The 20,825-nt window shown below is 54.2% G+C and overlaps 5 protein-coding genes across 5 annotated transcripts; all 5 read right to left on the bottom strand.

Moving 5' to 3' along the window:
- Positions 1–65: 65 nt before the first annotated feature.
- JKF63_00482 (uncharacterized protein) lies at positions 66–899 on the bottom strand (the record flags this gene model as incomplete). The annotated part of the gene is made up of 1 exon (XM_067896533.1): positions 66–899. One exon carries the CDS (start codon positions 897–899, stop codon positions 66–68), a length of 834 nt encoding a protein of 277 aa, XP_067752690.1.
- A 638-nt stretch (positions 900–1,537) lies between these two features.
- On the bottom strand, positions 1,538–3,406 carry JKF63_00481 (uncharacterized protein; the record flags this gene model as incomplete). Its single annotated transcript, XM_067896532.1, has 1 exon — positions 1,538–3,406. One exon carries the CDS (start codon positions 3,404–3,406, stop codon positions 1,538–1,540), a length of 1,869 nt encoding a protein of 622 aa, XP_067752689.1.
- Positions 3,407–4,179: 773 nt separating this feature from the next.
- JKF63_00480 (uncharacterized protein) lies at positions 4,180–4,803 on the bottom strand (the record flags this gene model as incomplete). The annotated part of the gene is made up of 1 exon (XM_067896531.1): positions 4,180–4,803. The coding sequence occupies one exon, from the start codon at positions 4,801–4,803 to the stop codon at positions 4,180–4,182; it is 624 nt and encodes a 207-aa protein (XP_067752688.1).
- Positions 4,804–14,640: 9,837 nt separating this feature from the next.
- On the bottom strand, positions 14,641–16,869 carry JKF63_00479 (uncharacterized protein; the record flags this gene model as incomplete). The annotated part of the gene is made up of 1 exon (XM_067896530.1): positions 14,641–16,869. One exon carries the CDS (start codon positions 16,867–16,869, stop codon positions 14,641–14,643), a length of 2,229 nt encoding a protein of 742 aa, XP_067752687.1.
- Positions 16,870–19,118: 2,249 nt separating this feature from the next.
- On the bottom strand, positions 19,119–20,825 carry JKF63_00478 (uncharacterized protein; the record flags this gene model as incomplete). The annotated part of the gene is made up of 1 exon (XM_067896529.1): positions 19,119–20,825. The coding sequence occupies one exon, from the start codon at positions 20,823–20,825 to the stop codon at positions 19,119–19,121; it is 1,707 nt and encodes a 568-aa protein (XP_067752686.1).

Here is a 20,825-nt window from a genome sequence, read left to right as displayed (position 1 = left end):
TTTTTCGTTCCCACCGCCCCCGCCCTTGCTGGAACGCTTCGTCAACAACAACAAAATTATGCTTATCAGTCGTCGCGCTCTCGCTTCACACCAATACAAACTAATTCGAACGTTTTACCAGCCGCAGTGAGCGGCAGGAGGACAACACGGCGGCGGCGCTGCTGCTGCGATCCGTCTCGTGCGCCGTACCCGGGGGCATGGTCCGCGTGGTGCTTGGGTGGGTTCTTCGCCGACTCTGACGCCGACAAAGACGACGGCGCGGGCGCACACCGGAAGTAGAGCGTTGTTGGAAAGGAGATTTCTTCAGTGTTGATGCAGCGCAGAGCTGTGCGAGCGTCGGGTGTGAGAGCGGCGATGTCGACGAAGAGTACCCGACTAGACTTCTCTGCCTTGTTCTCAGGGTCTACACGATGGTTATTTCGACGCGCACGGGCGAAGCGCGAGGGGCGCGAAATCGTGTGTGGGTGCTGTGGGCCCTCCACAATGCACAGGCTTCGGTGCTCCTTGTAGAGATTCGGGCGCTGGTACGATGCACGCGCCGCATATAGAGGAACGGTAAAGGACGTTTTGACAGCACTGGACCCAGTGCTGCTGTTATTGTCCTCCTTTGCATCACGCACACCAGGGGCGTCTTCTCCGCGCCTCTCTACAACAATGGAGATCGTTCCCGCTTTTTGTGCACCGATAGGCGTTCGCTGCTGCGTTGCCTGGATTTCTGGCGCATGAAGTGTGACGCTGCGCGTCAGCGCAACCCGTGCCTCTTCACAGATCCACGGCTGTGTCACTTTAACGGTGAAGTGCGGCCGATGAAGCATCTCTTCCTCTACGCGGACATCTTGGAGGGATATCTGCACGGGCTGGCTGTTTGGCCACGCCTCCGTGAGGGCGGTGTAACTCATGAAGAACGGCAATGAGACTCCAGTGGCGTTCTCGGCTCAATGGGATGCGCCAAGGCGGCTTCTTTCCCCTCTTAGTTGGTCCAGAGAAGAGGAGAGGGAAGGTGTCTCAATCCTTTCGGCAGAGTAGTGACTGCGCTTTTCGTAGTTGTAACCTAACCGGTCGTGGTGTTGATGCGCCAAAAAAAGGGTAAAGTACAAAAAAAAAGAGAGGTGGTGTGAGAATGAGTAGAGGATGTGGGCGAGGGGCCGTAAAGGGGTTCTCGCACGCCGGGTAATGAGATATGCATACATACACATATACACACACATATATATATATATATATAATGTGTACATATTAATGCATTGTGGATCCACCTCATTTGCGTAGAGCGTAGCGCACATCGTGTGCGATTCTGCGGCGAAGGAATCGCACGTGGCGCCGTCTGCCCGGCTGTATTCTCTCCACACCATCACACCCATATGCACACGACCAACATCACAGGAAGGCGCCTCGCCGTATCATCGACATTTCAAAGAGAAGGGGGAAAAAGAAGAGAGAAGCCAAAGGCGCGAAGAATGTCGCAAAGTTGCGATCATGGCCGAGATGACCCCTCGCTCAAATCCAGTGGAGCGAGTCAACAGCCGCTTTTACCCAATCAGCGCTGCTCGCGGTTCTCGTAGGTCCAAAACGAAAGGCAGTCAATCAAGAGCGCCACAAATAAGCCCGCCTGCGGTGACCGAACAAACTCTTCACGGGTGATGCGCAGTGGCTCCGATTTTTCGATCAAGTCGAACACCTCCTGTACGACGGTCTCGCGCGAGGGCACGTCCAGCCCTGCCACCACAAGCTTGGCGTGTGTCTCACGAAAGAATTGGTTGACGATCATCGGTGTTAAGACGCCCGTCCCTTCCATGTCTAGGATATTCCAGAAGAAGTACGGCCGACTGCACTGCGGCAGAAGCTCCACGGCAATAACGAAGTCCACGAACTTGCGGTAGTCCATCTCAGATCGCGTCATTAGCGTGTTCGTCTCAAAGTAGCGGTCAATGAAAAGAGAGCAGAGCGGACTGGCGTCTGGGGGAAGGCCATCGTCGAGTACAGTGGGCAGGCCTTTTTTGTATCCTCGCAGGTTCTCCACATTGAGCGTGCCAGTGTTGCGTCTGTCAAGCAGCACGAATTTGTTGTAAAGCTGCTGCGTCACGAGGGCACCGAACCAGTTTTGAGGGTCATCCTCTGTCATGAGCTGTAGGCTTACCCACTCGTCCATCACGCTGCTCTGCAGTAGAGAGTGGATGCGCAGTACGCCACGGTTGCCCGGGTCGAGGTCCCAGAAAAGCCGGCGACTCACCGCGCAGCAGTAGAAGGGAAGCATGTCATTGCCCATGGACTGAAGTGCGGCTATGCGAGGCGCCAGATCCCGCACGTAGTTCTCTACCTCATCTTCTGATAGCCGCCCATCGTTGTTGCTGTCCCACATAATAAGCTCCGCCTCACACTTCACCAGGGAGACCTGTTTTGCAAAGGCTTGGTAGATGGCGGTGATTTCCACTGCGCGCTCTGCGTTGCGAGGGCAGGAGAGAAAGAGTTGCACATCTGGCCGCGGCGGCGGCACCGTGCAGAGGTATAGCACGTTTCCTAGCTCCTGCTGAGCTTCAGCAAGGCGAAGCGAATGCTCAAAGTGGGCGCAGCTCAACATGGAGGGGTTTCCGTAAGCAGGCAATTTGCTGTGACGTTGCAACTGCAGCGCTTTTTGTTGCTCCCGGAAGCGCTGAATGTGCTGCAACGCCCTTTGCCAGCCCGCGCACCGGATGTCGTTGTTACTCTCGCCACCACTTCCCTCAAGGCTGGTGATATTCTGCAGGTGGTTTGTCTTCGCAGCAGTGGTGGGCGAGACAGATGGCTCGTTGCCCGAGAGAAGTTGATCAGAGGAGAGGAGGGGCGGCGGCGGGGCTAGTAAAGGCGACGAAGAACCGCGTCCACTTTTCTCGTGGATGTCGTCACCTCCATCTCCTCTGCACAGGGAGTCGTGGTCGTCCCCCTCGGAGACATCCCAGACGGAGCTCGGCAGCGGTGGAAGCTGTGCCCCATAGTGAGCCGCCGCCCACTCGTTGAAGTCGTGCAGGAGATGCTCGTAGGCTTCGATGCTGATGCTGGTACGATCCCCTGCGCTTAGCAGTGTCCACAAATGCGCATGCATCTTGTCCAGCTTCTCGATTTCCTTAAAGCGCAGGTCCAATTCAAAAGCTTTGGAGGTATTGTGTAAAAAACGCGTGGTTTCCTCTGCGGCCGGGTCACGGTTTCGCATGTAAAGCGCAGGAATGAACGTCTCCGACGCTTGCGCACGCTTCTCTACCAGCTCGCGGTGGATGCGCTCGGTTTCGGCCTCGAACGTCTGCGTTGTCCACTTCCCCAGTGCCTCTGGGGTGGTGATCCCGCGTGCCTGCTCCTCCTGGGCGGCGACAGTGCGGAAGCGCCGAGTCGCGAGCGCTAGCGGCGAGGGGGACAACGACGACGTGAGACTCATTGTGCCGGTAATTTGTGCGTGCGCGGAAGAAAAGCGGGGGATGAGGGGGAGGGGGGGGGTCCAAGGGCGACCTCACTCAGAGTATCACAGAACTGCAAATCGTGCTAGCGCTTTTCTTCAGTGGTGCTTCTTTCAACCGGGCGTCTTCTCCGAGGCGATCACTTCTGCACTTTTCCTTCACTATTTTTTTTGTTTTTTTTTTTTTTCACCTCCGAGTGTTTGCACCATCACAATTACACACGGAAGCGCAAGCGTATTATGCGCGGGCCTGGTCACTTGATGGAAGACTGGGAAAAGGAGGGGTAGCGGTGATGGGAGACTTTGGCAGCTTTGTGATCAGGCAGCCATCTACTGTGTGAGCGTGTATTCGCTGCTCATATTGAGCGTACTGGAGGACGAAATAAACAATGGCGGCACGAGGGCACTGTGAGATGGAAATGAGATGGTGGTGATGGTGAGCAGTGGGTGTGCGTCCGTCGCGGACGGAAAACTTCTCTTGAAAGCTGTATCACATTAGGTTGTGCTTTCTCCTCCTCCTCCTCCTCTCTCCCCCTACACCGCGTGCAGAGGGGCGTGGCACAATTTGGATGACACCTCTCTTGTGCTGTTTGTGCAAGTAAGAGTAGCCCCACAGACAACTCATGTTTTCACAACCACCAAGCTTTCTTTTTTGTTCACTTTTTCCCGTCTGATTCGCAGTATATCTTACACGTGAACGATGCGAAGACGTCGATGAGCGACGGCACACATATACGCACACAGAGACAAAGACTCTACACGGAAACCCACTTGACGTCCTTGACATGCGTTTTGGTTCGCTGCTTGAGGCGCTCACGAGTGATTCGGGCGTTTGTATGGTGTTGCATGTCCACCATGTGGATACAGAGAGTGAAGATGAATGGGACAAATGTCCACAAGTACTCCCACCGCACAGACTCGTCAAGGCTAGCGTGTGCGGCGTGGAGGTAACACAGCTGCCTCTGGAGCGACACACGCGCCGATGTGAAGAACTGTGTGGTCTCCTGCAGGTATTGATCGTAGACGTTGAGGTACTCCTCGTAGTTCGCGTAGTTCTCTCTAGAGGGCATCTGCGGCGGATTCCTGAGGTCTGCCTCTGCAGAGTCGTCTAAATCACGCGGTACGCTGCTGTCTTTTACTCGTCTGCCTCTACTGCTGCTGTCCTCGTCCAACGTCTTCCCAGAGGCCACGTGGCGTGAGGCTATTGCCGCAGCAGGCTGCGGACCTGGTGATGGCGGATTAGGTGCACCAGCAGTGTAAGTGGCGCACCTGGGCGAGTTGTAAGAGCGACCCTGGTGCGCAGGCAACGACACGAAAGGGAGAAGCATGACGGATGCGGCAACGGCTCGCCTCACAGAAGGTATGGCCACCGACTGCATGTCGACCGCGCGCACACCCAGACCTGTGTGTGTGTGTGTCGGTGGTGGTGTGGGGGGGGGTAAGGGAGAGGGTTGTGAACACGCCAACTAAACTGGGTGCCTCAACAAGGTTGACGCTGCACTATGTGAGGGTAGAAAGTTAAGGAGGGGGAGAGAGCGAGTGCAGTCAAGCACTGTACTTGTACACTGTGCATCACAGCCAGGCTGCAGAGGGGATGTGGCGAAGCAGTCACTCATCCCATCGATTTTGGGCACATAGTTGATTCCTTCCATATCGGCCACGGAGGGGCAACAACGTGCTCTCGCACGCTCCATTACTACTCTCTTACCTTTTAATACACACACACATATATATATATATATACATTGTTTTTGTTTTCCCACTGGCATGCAGCTTTTACCCGCACAGCCTTTCTATAGCCCGCTGTACCCCCTTTCTCGCCCCCTCGCCATTCACAGCAGGAGCATCTGCGTGTCAAAAGAAAGTGGAAACGGTCGCTGCCGCCACTGCCACTGCCCCCTTTCCTCCCCCCCCCCCATACCGCATAAATTTGTCTGGTCCTCCTCTCTCCGTCTCTCCTGCGTGTCTTTCACACCACCCGCCGACCAGCCACTCCACAAACACTACCGCATAAACCTAGAAAAGGCCCCAACCGCAAATACACCCAATGACACCCGGCCACATTTGTGTGAGGGAAGCAGGCACCCTGGTCTACCCATGTCAGAGAGATCCACATCACATGTGAACGTAAGAAGTGAGTTTCGATTCATGTCTGGCTCAGAAAAATAGATGCGATTGTAACCTGGATATCATCACTCACGGGCTGATCCGGTAAGGGAGGGGGAGCGAAGCACGCCAACTAAACTGGGTGCCTCAACAAGGTTGACGCTGCACTATGTGAGGGTAGAAAGTTAAGGAGGGGGAGAGAGCGAGTGCAGTCAAGCACTGTACTTGTACACTGTGCATCACAGTCAGGCTGCAGAGGGGATGTGGCGAAGCAGTCACTCATCCCATCGATTTTGGGCACATAGTTGATTCCTTCCATATCGGCCACGGAGGGGCAACAACGTGCTCTCGCACGCTCCATTACTACTCTCTTACCTTTTAATACACACACACATATATATATATATATACATTGTTTTTGTTTTTCCACTGGCATGCAGCTTTTACCCGCACAGCCTTTCTATAGCCCGCTGTACCCCCTTTCTCGCCCCCTCGCCATTCACAGCAGGAGCATCTGCGTGTCAAAAGAAAGTGGAAGCGGTCGCTGCCGCCACTGCCACTGCCCCCTTTCCTCCCCCATACCGCATAAATTTGTCTGGTCCTCCTCTCTCCGTTTCTCCTGCGTTTCTTTCACACCACCCGCCGACCAGCCACCACAAACACCACCGCACAAATCTAGAAAAGGCCCCAACCGCAAATACACCCAATGACACCCGGCCACATTTGTGTGAGGGAAGCAGGCACCCTGGTCTACCCATGTCAGAGAGATCCACATCACATGTGAACGTAAGAAGTGAGTTTCGATTCATGTCTGGCTCAGAAAAATAGATGCGATTGTAACCTGGATATCATCACTCACGGGCTGATCCGGTAAGGGAGGGGGAGCGAAGCACGCCAACTAAACTGGGTGCCTCAACAAGGTTGACGCTGCACTATGTGAGGGTAGAAAGTTAAGGAGGGGGAGAGAGCGAGTGCAGTCAAGCACTGTACTTGTACACTGTGCATCACAGTCAGGCTGCAGAGGGGATGTGGCGAAGCAGTCACTCATCCCATCGATTTTGGGCACATAGTTGATTCCTTCCATATCGGCCACGGAGGGGCAACAACGTGCTCTCGCACGCTCCATTACTACCCTCTTACCTTTTAATACACACACATATATATATATACATTGTTTTTGTTTTTCCACTGGCATGCAGCTTTGACTCGCACAGCCTTTCTATAGCCCGCTGTACCCCCTTTCTCGCCCCCTCGCCATTCACAGCAGGAGCATCTGCGTGTCAAAAGAAAGTGGAAGCGGTCGCTGCCGCCACTGCCACTGCCCCCTTTCCTCCCCCATACCGCATAAATTTGTCTGGTCCTCCTCTCTCCGTTTCTCCTGCGTTTCTTTCACACCACCCGCCGACCAGCCACCACAAACACTACCGCATAAACCTAGAAAAGGCCCCAACCGCAAATACACCCAATGACACCCGGCCACATTTGTGTGAGGGAAGCAGGCACCCTGGTCTACCCATGTCAGAGAGATCCACATCACATGTGAACGTAAGAAGTGAGTTTCGATTCATGTCTGGCTCAGAAAAATAGATGCGATTGTAACCTGGATATCATCACCCACGGGCTGATCCGGTAAGGGAGGGGGTTGTGAATACGCCAACTAAACTGGGTGCCTCAACAAGGTTGACGCTGCACTATGTGAGGGTAGAAAGTTAAGGAGGGGGAGAGAGCGAGTGCAGTCAAGCACTGTACTTGTATACTGTGCATCACAGCCAGGCTGCAGAGGGGATGTGGCGAAGCAGTCACTCATCCCATCGATTTTGGGCACATAGTTGATTCCTTCCATATCGGCCACGGAGGGGCAACAACGTGCTCTCGCACGGTCCATTACTACTCTCTTACCTTTTAATACACACACACATATATATATATATACATTGTTTTTGTTTTCCCACTGGCATGCAGCTTTTACCCGCACAGCCTTTCTATAGCCCGCTGTACCCCCTTTCTCGCCCCCTCGCCATTCACAGCAGGAGCATCTGCGTGTCAAAAGAAAGTGGAAGCAGTCGCTGCCGCCACTGCCACTGCCCCCTTTCCTCCCCCATACCGCATAAATTTGTCTGGTCCTCCTCTCTCCGTTTCTCCTGCGTTTCCTTCACACCACCCGCCGACCAGCCACCACAAACACCACCGCACAAATCTAGAAAAGGCCCCAACCGCAAATACACCCAATGACACCCGGCCACATTTGTGTGAGGGAAGCAGGCACCCTGGTCTACCCATGTCAGAGAGATCCACATCACATGTGAACGTAAGAAGTGAGTTTCGATTCATGTCTGGCTCAGAAAAATAGATGCGATTGTAACCTGGATATCATCACTCACGGGCTGATCCGGTAAGGGGGGGGGGAGCGAAGCACGCCAACTAAACTGGGTGCCTCAACAAGGTTGACGCTGCACTATGTGAGGGTAGAAAGTTAAGGAGGGGGAGAGAGCGAGTGCAGTCAAGCACTGTACTTGTATGCTGTGCATCACAGTCAGGCTGCAGAGGGGATGTGGCGAAGCAGTCACTCATCCCATCGATTTTGGGCACATAGTTGATTCCTTCCATATCGGCCACGGAGGGGCAACAACGTGCTCTCGCACGCTCCATTACTACCCTCTTACCTTTTAATACACACACACACACATATATATATATACATTGTTTTTGTTTTTCCACTGGCATGCAGCTTTGACCCGCACAGCCTTTCTATAGCCCGCTGTACCCCCTTTCTCGCCCCCTCGCCATTCGCAGCAGGAGCATCTGCGTGTCAAAAGAAAGTGGAAGCGGTCGCTGCCGCCACTGCCACTGCCCCCTTTCCTCCCCCATACCGCATAAATTTGTCTGGTCCTCCTCTCTCCGTCTCTCCTGCGTGTCTTTCACACCACCCGCCGACCAGCCACTCCACAAACACTACCGCACAAATCTAGAAAAGGCCCCAACCGCAAATACACCCAATGACACCCGGCCACATTTGTGTGAGGGAAGCAGGCACCCTGGTTTACCCATGTCAGAGAGATCCACATCACATGTGAACGTGAGAAGTGAGTTTCGATTCATGTCTGGCTCAGAAAAATAGATGCGATTGTAACCTGGATATCATCACCCACGGGCTGATCCGGGAAGGGAGGGGGAGCGAAGCACGCCAACTAAACTGGGTGCCTCAACAAGGTTGACGCTGCACTATGTGAGGGTAGAAAGTTAAGGAAGGGGAGAGAGCGAGTGCAGTCAAGCACTGTACTTGTATACTGTGCATCACAGCCAGGCTGCAGAGGGGATGTGGCGAAGCAGTCACTCATCCCATCGATTTTGGGCACATAGTTGATTCCTTCCATATCGGCCACGGAGGGGCAACAACGTGCTCTCGCACGCTCCATTACTACCCTCTTACCTTTTAATACACACACACACACATATATATATATACATTGTTTTTGTTTTTCCACTGGCATGCAGCTTTGACCCGCACAGCCTTTCTATAGCCCGCTGTACCCCCTTTCTCGCCCCCTCGCCATTCGCAGCAGGAGCATCTGCGTGTCAAAAGAAAGTGGAAGCGGTCGCTGCCGCCACTGCCACTGCCCCCTTTCCTCCCCCATACCGCATAAATTTGTCTGGTCCTCCTCTCTCCGTTTCTCCTGCGTTTCCTTCACACCACCCGCCGACCAGCCACCACAAACACCACCGCACAAATCTAGAAAAGGCCCCAACCGCAAATACACCCAATGACACCCGGCCACATTTGTGTGAGGGAAGCAGGCACCCTGGTCTACCCATGTCAGAGAGATCCACATCACATGTGAACGTAAGAAGTGAGTTTCGATTCATGTCTGGCTCAGAAAAATAGATGCGATTGTAACCTGGATATCATCACCCACGGGCTGATCCGGGAAGGGAGGGGGAGCGAAGCACGCCAACTAAACTGGGTGCCTCAACAAGGTTGACGCTGCACTATGTGAGGGTAGAAAGTTAAGGAAGGGGAGAGAGCGAGTGCAGTCAAGCACTGTACTTGTATACTGTGCATCACAGCCAGGCTGCAGAGGGGATGTGGCGAAGCAGTCACTCATCCCATCGATTTTGGGCACATAGTTGATTCCTTCCATATCGGCCACGGAGGGGCAACAACGTGCTCTCGCACGGTCCATTACTACCCTCTTATCGTTTGATACACATATATATACATTGTTTTTGTTTTCCCACTGGCATGCAGCTTTTACCCGCACAGCCTTTCTATAGCCCGCTGTACCCCCTTTCTCGCCCCCTCGCCATTCACAGCAGGAGCATCTGCGTGTCAAAAGAAAGTGGAAGCGGTCGCTGCCGCCACTGCCACTGCCCCCTTTCCTCCCTCCCCCCCCCCATACCGCATAAATTTGTCTGGTCCTCCTCTCTCCGTCTCTCCTGCGTGTCTTTCACACCACCCGCCGACCAGCCACTCCACAAACACTACCGCATAAACCTAGAAAAGGCCCCAACCGCAAATACACCCAATGACACCCGGCCACATTTGTGTGAGGGAAGCAGGCACCCTGGTCTACCCATGTCAGAGAGATCCACATCACATGTGAACGTAAGAAGTGAGTTTCGATTCGTGTCTGGCTCAGAAAAATAGATGCGATTGTAACCTGGATATCATCACTCACGGGCTGATCCGGTAAGGGGGGGGGGCGAAGCAAGACGGAGTTTAGTCTCCATAACAGAGGGGGGGGGGTATCGGTAGTGGTGGTTGTAATGCCCCCTTGCAACAGTGAGGCATTCTTTTTTTTCTGTCATTGGCTGCCGAGCACGCGGCTTTGTCCATGAAGGCGTTCACCGTGTAGGCGTGTGCTCATATGCGGGGTCACATGCAGCTTCTCCACAAGGTGTGAGTGAGGCACACGTGGGCAGAGTGCAGGGCGAAGTTGCTCAAGGAGGCGGAAGTGCCCAAGAGAAGGTACGCCCAGCGTACATAGTGAGTGTCGAGCTTTTTTTTTTGGCGCCTTCAAAAGGCTAGAGCAAACGTGGCCCATGGGTGGATGTGCTCCCCCCCCTTGTAGTGTGTGTGTGTGTGTGTGTTTGAGGGAGGAGGAGGGAATGAAAGAGGAGGAAGACGGACGGCGACACCGGATCATGTGTGAGTTTTTAGGGACACAACGCACTACTCAACCAAACAAACCAGCAAAGACGAGTAATAAAAGCTCAATGAAACAAAAGCTTCAAGTTGAAAAAAAAGAGGGATATCGAGAAAAACATGAACACAGATGTTCCCCCCCCTCCCCCTCCTCCTCCCCCTCCTGTGATCGGCACATTGATTCGCTGCGTGTGTGGAGACTATGTCGTCGCTGTTTTGCTCTTGCGGCGCTGCAGCTGCATCCCCAAAGACTGGCCATTGTGCTTTATCACCACCTTGACAAGTTGGTCCTTGGTCCCCATCGCCGCAATCGGTTCCCCATCGTGCTGCATTGTGAAATTGGCGGGGGCATAGAGCACCAGCGCGCTGCTTTGCCCAATTTTCTCCGCCGAGCGGGTTCGGGTAGCAACGCCCACCATGTGGAGCACCCCTTTCAGTGCCGTCACCTCGAGCTTCTTATCGTCTATCGCCGGCTTACTGTACCGCTGCTGCGAGTCCGACCACAGCACACATCCACCAGCGTAGCTAGTCATGTTGGAGACGACGATGGCCTTTGCATCTGAGGGCACTTTCACTTCTTTGCCATCCAGCTCCAGAAAGAGACACTTCTTTGGTATCACACCAGCGTCGAGCATGGCACGGCATCCAAAAATGCCGTAAAACATTTTGTTTAGGAGCCGAGACTTGCACAACTCGGGGCGTTTGTCGCGGAACTGGTCAAACTGTTTCACCACCTTTGCATCGAAGCCAATGGAGAAGTAGTTCGTGAAGACCTTCATGATCTTGCTAGGCATCGCTGTCGCCTTCGCCCCATCGGCCGACGTTGGGGTCGACGCATCCACGTTCACGTCAGCATTCGTGCCGTTGCCGTCAGTGTAGGTGTTCTGCTGTGACTCGAGGAGACTAGAATCATGGGAATGCTTTGAAGACTGCGTGGGGTGATCTGCGCTCTGTACGGTGTGTCGGTCGGCAAGAACGTCGGGGGCAAACGTGTTGCTTGCGCCGCCCCTGATGAGCTCAATAGTTACCAAGAAGCGGTCCACCTTTTTGGGATGGGCTGAGCTAATTCGTTTCAAAAGCTTTTCAAAATGATGCGTCGCATTCATCATCGGTTTTGTGTAGCCCCCACCGAAACCGAGACAGCGACTGAGGTCATTACCGGTGCCCAGTGGGAGAACTGCAAGGCGGGCGGATGATCCAGGGATTTTCTTCTCGGCGCGCACAGCGTCAACAATGTCCATGGCGAGTGACACGGTGCCATCTCCTCCAGCAACGAGGACGAGGTCTGGATGGCGTTCAGCGATGAACTCCTTCGCGGCCTCAATGGCAGGTGGTCCCCCAGCTTGTGGAAACAAATCAAATACGTTGTCGGCGCCAAAGTGCTTCTTCAGCTGCTCGCACACAAACGATGCCGATCTCCGCTCCCCACTGGTTTTGTTCACAAGGGCGCACGGCTGACTTGGATTCTTGACGAGAGGATTCATTGTGTGTCCAGCAGCGCGCCATGAGGGGGTTATCGACTCGATCGTTAAGAGTTGACCACCACTACAACCAAACAAAGGCAGGCGCCTAGTTTTTTCCCTTTCGATAATCAGGAGGGAGGGTGATGATTTTTTTTTTTGGGAGGGGGGGGGGAAGGGGAGTCGTCGGCGACAGATTGTCAAAAAGGTGTGATTGGGGGACACACACTCACCCGAGAGGCTTTTCTTCAGTGATGAAGACGGTGCGACGCCCCCGCAGAAGCAAAAAAAAAAAGTCTGGCAGATGCAGCTACACAGACGTAGGTGCGTCAGCCTGTGGGTGGGATGCTTTCAAGTATGCAGCGGTGTTCTTTGTTCTTTCGTGTGTGGGTGTGTGTAGTTGCTGGTCTACTTGGTGATGAACGTAGACAACACGTTGCTGTGAAAAACACGTTTTGGACTGTCAGAGCATCAACCTGGAAAAAAAGCGAGTGCAAGTGTGTGTGTGTGTGTGTGAGGAGCAACGTGGGAGCGGGGTCAGTCGCGGTGGCGGTTACAGCTGACGTGAAGGGGCTCCTTTTCTCTCTCTTTCCCTTCTGCTTGAGTGCGAAAGGCTCCGGTGGGGAAGTGGGAGGGGAGGGGAGGGGGGTGGTGAGTGAGTGAGTGAGTGGGCAAAGTCAAAGGGTGTGTCACCCCGGATGTTCGCGCGTCGTTTTGAGACGCGCTTTTTGGCGCACTCGCACCTCTCTCCGTGTTCACTTCGCTCATGACAATTTTTTTTCTCGCGTGTAGCCCGACGGCCACAAAACCCCCGATGAGCCCCACAACGTTCGATGGATTAAGCAGAGAAAGGGGTGGAGGCGATGGCACGCAATAACGCGTCTTTATGTGTTGTCACACATTCCCCAAAATCTGCGATGTTGCGTGCGGTAGTCCGATCTGTTGTGTCTTCAAGACGAAACTGTCTCGAGGGAGGCCGATGCATTCCTCCGAGTAGGCAGTAGTGCTCCTGTGGTGACCCCCTCCCCTCCCCTCCCTCCCTCCCTACTCCTGGACGAGGCGGGAAGCCCTGAAACTCAAGTTATGATAAAAGAGGGGGCTGACTACACGCAAATCTCAAACACTGCAAAAAGGGAGAGTGGCCCCTCACTCAGCGGTGGAAGAAACGCATCGATTTGATCCACACGCATCCGATGAATCTCCAAATAGTAATAGTAATACTAATATATATATATATATATATGTATGCAGGAAAGGCTACGCAAAGTCCGCAAGACAATAACCCGCAGAGAGGACTTCTCTACAATGCACCGAGAAAAGGCAGTCGACCGTGTACGTGCTTAGGGTGGGGTGGGGTGGGTGGGGGGGGGAGAGGTTGGACGAGAGAGGGATTGAGCAGACCTGGAACGTTGTTACACTTTCCCCTGTTCAACTTGTTGAATTTGCCAAGGAAATATGCCATCGATCCCAGACACAACATCGGGCCTTCTTACAGGCCCGTCTCGAGGGATGAAGCGGGGGGGGGAGGCAGGCAGGCAGGCATCAGGAGCGATGCCAACACGGACATTGGGGGGTCAACTTCCACCTCAAACTCTACCTATTTTCTCCAAACGTCATCTCACAGCTGCTTCAACGATCCCAGTCGCCATATCGTTCATCTCCCAGTGGTGGCCCAGGCCTTCTCACCAGTTGGGGGAGGGAGGGAGGGGGGGTGTAATATGTTCGGCCCCGCATGGCACTTTTCCTGCGATATCAATCGCATACACGCCTCCCACTCTAGCAGGCGTCCACGCCATGATGCCATCCCCACAGTGTTACCTGTTCACATGAGTAACTATGGGTTTCTCTGACCTACCTCGATTTTGTAGGCGCTCGATCTCTGGCTTCCCGCATTTAGGTGTCGGTCCGCTGTTGGAGGATGATTGCGAGAGAGAGAAAAAAAGCAACCTGGGACGCTGTATTTGGCGTTGAGTTCGACTGGAAGATGGAGTGCGATATTGCGCATGGGCAGGTCGTGGTGCTAGGTAGGCTCCGCAGGGCCTGTGATGCGGATGGCATAGGAAAGCGACAAAGTGAGGGGCCGTATGCGAGCTGAGTTCCGGGAGTGGGGAGGGTTATGGTCAGAGATGTCCATCTGTGTATATTTGGTTAGAATGCCACCAAAAAGGAATATGTGTGCGGGAGACCTGTAAAAAAAAAAGTCGGTACGGTACGGCGAACTCGACATGAGAGGTTACCGCTCATACGTTTCTTTTGATTGGAACCACACCACAACATCGCTCTCTCTGCATTTTGTAATCGATCGGCCCAAAACTCATGGGGAAGAAGAAGTGCCCCCCCCAAAAAAAACAAGAAATACTACTTGCGTTCGCGACGCAGGGCCACCCCCTTTTTTTTTTGTTATGGTTGACACACAAAGCTACACCGTCGCATACCCCCACTCCCCCTCTATGCCCTCCTCTTTGCGCCTCACAATGTGTGGCTCCCTTCCTTTCCGCTTGTATGGACTAGGCAGGCGGGCCGTAGCTGCGAAATATCACATTGAGCACTTCACCCTTCCAATATTTGAGACGGATCGGATCAGTCAACGTCAGCTGCTTTGCTTTGCTCACTGCGGCAGCTTCGTAGGCTATAAAATCAAGAACAGCGGCATCCGGATGATACTCCTGCCCGCTCACTCCCGTTACGCTCTTCTCCGGTTCACACCACGGATACGGTTCCAGCCATTCCGGTCGGATGCCTTCGCGATATGCCTCCGGTGGTCGAAGTTGCTGTACCCTGCGCCGCTGTGCCGCGTCCATGTACGTCAGCCACATCTCCTCCAGCTTTGCTTGGCAGGCTGAGTATTGTGCGGTGTCCACCTGGTGGAGGTTATCCAGCATGTACTGAGAGCTGCGCTCGTAAAGAGAGTTGAGCGCGGCAATTGCCTGTGGCTTTGGTGCTTGTCCCAGAAAAGTTCTCGCGTTATTTGCAGCTGTTGAGTGCAAGATGCGCGCGGCTTGCTCCTCCAGCTCCGCAGCTCGAGGCCGAATGACAGTGTCCAGGGCCCGCTGCATGTAGTGCAGCAGTGAAAAGCTCTCCACGTAGGTGCCCCACGGAACACGACGTTGGCGATCGCCTAGGAGATGCAGGACGTGGGTGGAGGGGAAGACGGTGCCAGCCTCAGCATTGCTGCACAGTTGGGAGTGCGCGAGTGCAACGGGGGTGATCAGTGGGGCGTCCGCGAGATAGCGCTGGAGCTCCTCACTGCCGTCCTTCATGGCGCGCTCAGCAGCCCACACATGTCGCCGCGTAGTGAGCGTGTGATAGAGGAGGGAAACGGAGCGGGCGTGCGTGTAGGCGGCCTCGTTCGTTGGATCCACGTACAACCACTGAATCGAGTAATCCAGCTCTTCTGAGCAAATGACACGCACGGTGCACTGCCAATCCTCGTCGGGGGAAGGTGTGCCGACCGCGCCCCTGAATTCTCCAGAGCAGAGCTGCCGCCAGAGGCGACGAACCAGGGCCTCTCTCAAAAGGGCTAAACGGTGACACCAGGCAGAGTTGTTGCGGCAGTCTCGATAGATCAACTGCGCTGTGAACTGGAGCTCGTCGGTGAGTGGACTCGAGGGCAGAGTGGGGTGCAGAGCCATCGCCTCCGCGCCTTCCGAGGAGGCGATCCAGTTAGAGCACGCCGTAAAGCAGAGCCCCTCCCCTTGGCTAGTCACAGCATCGGTTTTCACCTCCGCGTGCCTCCTCAGCGCCTCCTGTGACGGGGGCGTTACCAGGAAGGAGAAAACGTGCAAGTACCACGACAGGTGCAGCCAGGCGTGATAGTTTTTTCCATCTTCATTGCCCAAAACCACATGAAGCGTCGGCCGTTCGTCGACATCGGCAAAATCGAGTCCGTGATGACGGCGCAGGTAGTCACTAAATGTTTCCTGAGTGGCTAGCAGGGGTGTTTTGCGACTCTCGACCCCATCGCACTCGTGATGAGATGGGCTCTGCTCAAGAGCGTACATCAGCAGCTCTTTTCGATGGTGCCACAACTGGAAATTTTTGTGGTATAGACGCGTGAAGCAACCGACCGCCGTCAGCTCCCAGTGCACCGCACGCCACGGGCTTATTCGGCCCTCCCACGCAATGTCAGCGCGCGCAGGGAGCCAATGCTGCGACGTCAGCCGCAGCTTTTCCTGCCTTTCATCCAGCTCTCGCAGCGCCGTTTGCTTCTCCGCATCCGAGGTGGTGCGAGACAGGATGGCTGCAGGAACAGGGAGATCTGGTAATGCGTCTCTGGTTGCCTGTTCCAACACGGTGGGGGACATGAGCACGTCGCGCCGGTCTTTCCAAACGGTGTAGTTGGAGGTGCACTGCCGAAGAGCAAACGCCAGCAGAAGAAACCAGCGTGCTGCGGAGGTGTGGATGGCTTGAATCACAGGAGAGAGCTCCCCATATCCGCATCGCTGACCAGGGGATGGAATCATGGGGGTGTAGATGAGATGATTTCGCAGTGACCGATAGACTCCGTAGATGGAGCTGAAATTCGGTGAGTGTTCCAACTTCGCGACGGGGTGCTCGGACGAACCGGAGTCGTCCTCCTCTACCGGTGTCACGTCTGCGGCGAGCGGCATAAAAGTCTCCACACAGGAGAGCTGATAGAGCCACTTTCCATCCTCAAAGTCGTGCGTGGAGGCGAAGGAAGCCGCCGCCGAAGACGAAAACGATGAGGAAGACGAGGTGCGGTTAGTGCTCTGCATTGCACCTGCCGCGTCCACACAAGTACGTGTATGCAGGGAAGCAATGACGACTCTTGAAGCAAGCAGGGAGGGAGGGAGGTAGAGGAGGAGCGTGTGGGAGGAGGAGGGGGGTGGCATGGAGAGAATCAGAGTCCGCGCGAAGGGGCAGATGCGATGAGGGGCGGGTTGACATACGCTTGTGAGAGATCGATATGCGAGCACGCTGCACCCCATGTGTGTATACAAAAGTGTCTGCTAGGGGGGCGACAGCATTCTTCAACAAATGTGCACATCCAGATGCCGTACCTCGTCCTCACATCATCCGACTTTGAACCCGATACGGAGACGTCGACACGCCTCGGGTGAAGAAGAATATGAGGTGCAAAAATAGAGAGGTGCCCTCATTCGCCTCCTTTTCCCCCGTTTGTTCCGTCCCGTGTGTGTGTGTGTGTGTGTGTATATATGCACATATATATATACATATATATATATATAAATACACACATACATATATATACATTACATACACTTTCACTTGTTCGTTAATGATTGCATTTTCCTTTCTTTTTTCCCCCTTTCTCTCTTGTTTTACTTTTGATTGGATACGAGTATCACATTGGTATATACACACATGTACATATAATAGTTGAATCACCTCAACCTTGTACACGCGTCACAGGGGAATCGTCTCTGTGCTACAAGCGTGCGTGACACTCGAGGGCATGTGAGGAGGCCCATCGCTGGCCAACAACGCTTTCAAGGGTGACACACGCTTGGAAACCACTACACGCATAGTTGAACAAGCACACACACACACACACACACACAGGCGGGGGGGGAGGGAGGGAGGGGGAGAGAAGTCAGCAGTGCACCGATGAGAGTGAGGGGGGGGGGAGAGATAGGGAAAGGATGAAACTAATTAAAAGGAAAAGTGAAGAACCAAAAAAAACAGCGGAACAAATTAAAAAAAAGAGACACGCACCCGAAAGAAAAACAAACAAATCTACCGAGAGAAGCGAAAAACAGCACGAGAGAAACACACACACACACACGACACATTTCATAACACAGCAATCCGTAATGCTCCCCGCGCCCCTGAGAATCCTTCTTTCTGAAAATTGCGGTCAAAAAAGCGAAGAGAGACGGGGGAAAGGGAGGCGGCACATCGACCTATACAAAAATAAAAAAAGGGTCAGGCAATCTACGTTGAGCATCGTTGAATTATCGATCTGCGAGCGGCATCCTCAACGATATCCCCTGATGTTCGTCTCTGTCCCCGCTGACATCTACCATGCGTCGCAGCATCTTCGAGTAATTCACGAGGGCGGCATCGGGAAAAAAAACACGTGTTTGGTGCAGATCTTTGAATAAAAGCCGCGCAAAGGGGGGGGAGACAAAACAGTGAGGCACCAAGACAGCAGACCAAACGACGGTGATGTGGTTCCGCGCACAACACAATATATTTTCTGTACATAATTATAGCATGTACATGAATAATATACGTTGATGTCGAGGTGTAAGGGGAGAGAGAGAGAGGGGGGGGGGTATGAACACGTTAATACAGGAAAAAAAAATCCCCAAAACAATCGCTCATTCAGGGGGGGGGGGGGGTCAGGGATCTCTTCTTTTTGAAAAGAAAAAAACGGTCCCTCCCTCCCTTCGTTACATATGTGCGTTTCACTTTCCCCGTCCCTGTTCCATGTCTAGAGAAAGGTGATGACACTGCCTGTTGCCGTGCCGCACTTGCGTCCTCCAGTCTTTGCGTGTATATTTTTTATGCTGTTTGTATAGAATACGGCCGCCACAGATGGTAGATTACAACTCGTCCTGCAGACCGCATTCACCCCATATTGGGTTCCTTTGCTGCTAGAGCGCTCACAGCCCCCCTCCTCCCCCCCTCCCCCCTTCCCCCCCTCCCCCCTCCCCTTTTTTTGCCTCATTCACAATACACCCAATACACGACAGCGAAGTTCAAATAGGACTCACCCCTCTTAAAGGTGTGTGTGTGGGGGGGGGAGGAAGGTGGGGGGGGGGAAGGAGGGGGAAATAGTTCAAACAACAACAACAAGAGTATTGATGCATAGTGATGTGGTGAATCGCCTCTTCGTGCTTTGTTTTTTTCTTTCGGTACGGGTGAACGAGCAAAACAAAAGCATCAGAGTAGATTTTGATAAAAAAAAGAGAGAGAGGAAGCGGTGGTTCAGTGGTGGTGGTGGTAATGGATTCCAAGACACTGGTGGCAGTACCCGTGCAAGGAGGCACTTCGGGGGTTAAGCAAGTAACTTGGAGAACATGTCGTTGCCTTTGTCGTCGACAATGATGAACGCGGGGAAGTCTTCTACCTCGATCTTCCACACCGCCTCCATCCCTAGTTCGGGGAAGGCGAGGCACTTGACCTCCTTAATCGAGTCCTTCGCGAGGATGGCCGCCGGACCGCCGATGCTGCCGAGGTAGAAGCCACCATGCTTTTTGCACGCTTCTGTTACCTGCTTGCTGCGGTTGCCCTTGGCTAGTGTGATGTAGCTGCCGCCGTGCGACTGAAAGAGATCCACGTAAGAGTCCATGCGACCTGCTGTCGTCGGACCGAAGGAACCGGAGGCGTAGCCCTCCGGCGTCTTGGCGGGCCCGGCGTAGTAGATCGGTGACGTTTTCATGTAGTCGGGCAGTGACTCGCCATTATCCAGCATCTCTTTGATTTTGGCGTGGGCGATGTCGCGGGCGACAATGAGAGTTCCGTTTAGCATCACACGAGTGCCGACCGGGTACTGGCTAAGCTGTTGGCGCACCTCGTCAATGGGGCGTTTTAGATCAATGTTCACGCTCGTGGTGCTCAGGTGTGCTGTGGGAATGTCTGGAAGGTACTGCGCCGGGTCTTGCTCTAGCTGCTCGATGAATATGCCATTCTTGGTGATGTGTCCGAGAATCTGACGATCTGCACTGCAGGACACCGCAAGGCCCACTGGGCAGGAGGCACCGTGGCGGGGCAGTCGAATTACGCGCGCCTGGTGGGCGAAATACTTGCCACCGAACTGAGCGCCAATCCCACTCTTCTGCGCCACCTCCATCACGATGTTCTCCCACTCAAGATCGCGGAAGGCGCGGCCGAACTTATCGCCTGTAGTCGGGAGCGAGTCGTAGTAACGGCAGCTGGCCAGCTTGACCGTCTTCATGGTCATCTCAGCACTTGTGCCACCGATAACAAGGGCGATGTGGTATGGCGGACAAGCAGCCGTGCCAAGGGTTTTGAGCTTCTCCTCGATAAAGGCGCGCAGCGACTTGGGGTTTAGCAGTGCCTTGGTTTGCTGGTAGAGATACGCTTTGTTTGCGGAGCCGCCGCCCTTGGCAATGAAGAGAAACTCGTAGTCGGAGCCGGGAACCGCGAGTAGGTCGAGCTGGGCGGGAAGGTTGTCGCCGGTGTTGCACTCCTTGAACATATCGAGTGCGGCTGTTTGGCTGTAGCGCAGATTGTGGTATCTGTAGGCATTCCACACACCCTTGGAGAGATACTTTTCATCCTCGCCACCGGTCCAGCAGAGCTCACCACGCTTGCCGAGCACGATTGCCGTGCCTGTATCTTGACACGACGGCAGCACCTTGCCGGCAGCGATGCAGGCATTCTTGAGGAGCGTTGTGGCGACGTAGCGATCGTTGTCCGAGGCCTCAGGGTCCTCGATAGCGCGGCGCCAGCCTTCCAGGTGGTCTTTGCGGAAGAAGTGATGCACATCCGAGTAGGCGCGGTGGGCGAGGATCGTGAGGGCCTCGGGACTCACTTTGAGCACCTTGCGCCCAGCGACCTCCAACTCCTCCACATACTTCTCGCTGCCCTCGATCTTGGTGAACTGCGTGTGGTGGTGGTGTGGGTCGGTGGGCTGGAAGATGGCAGAAAAGTGAAAGTCTTTGTTGACAGCAGACGTGTCTTCGATGTCTTTGATGCCCGCACGGTGGCATCCGATCTCGCACTGGTCGCACAGGGACAT

This window comes from Porcisia hertigi, chromosome 36 (assembly GCF_017918235.1).
Source record: "Porcisia hertigi strain C119 chromosome 36, whole genome shotgun sequence".
Classification (NCBI taxonomy): Eukaryota; Euglenozoa; class Kinetoplastea; order Trypanosomatida; family Trypanosomatidae; genus Porcisia; species Porcisia hertigi.
Note: the sequence above shows the minus strand (reverse complement) of the source record. Positions and strands in the feature narration are given on the sequence as shown.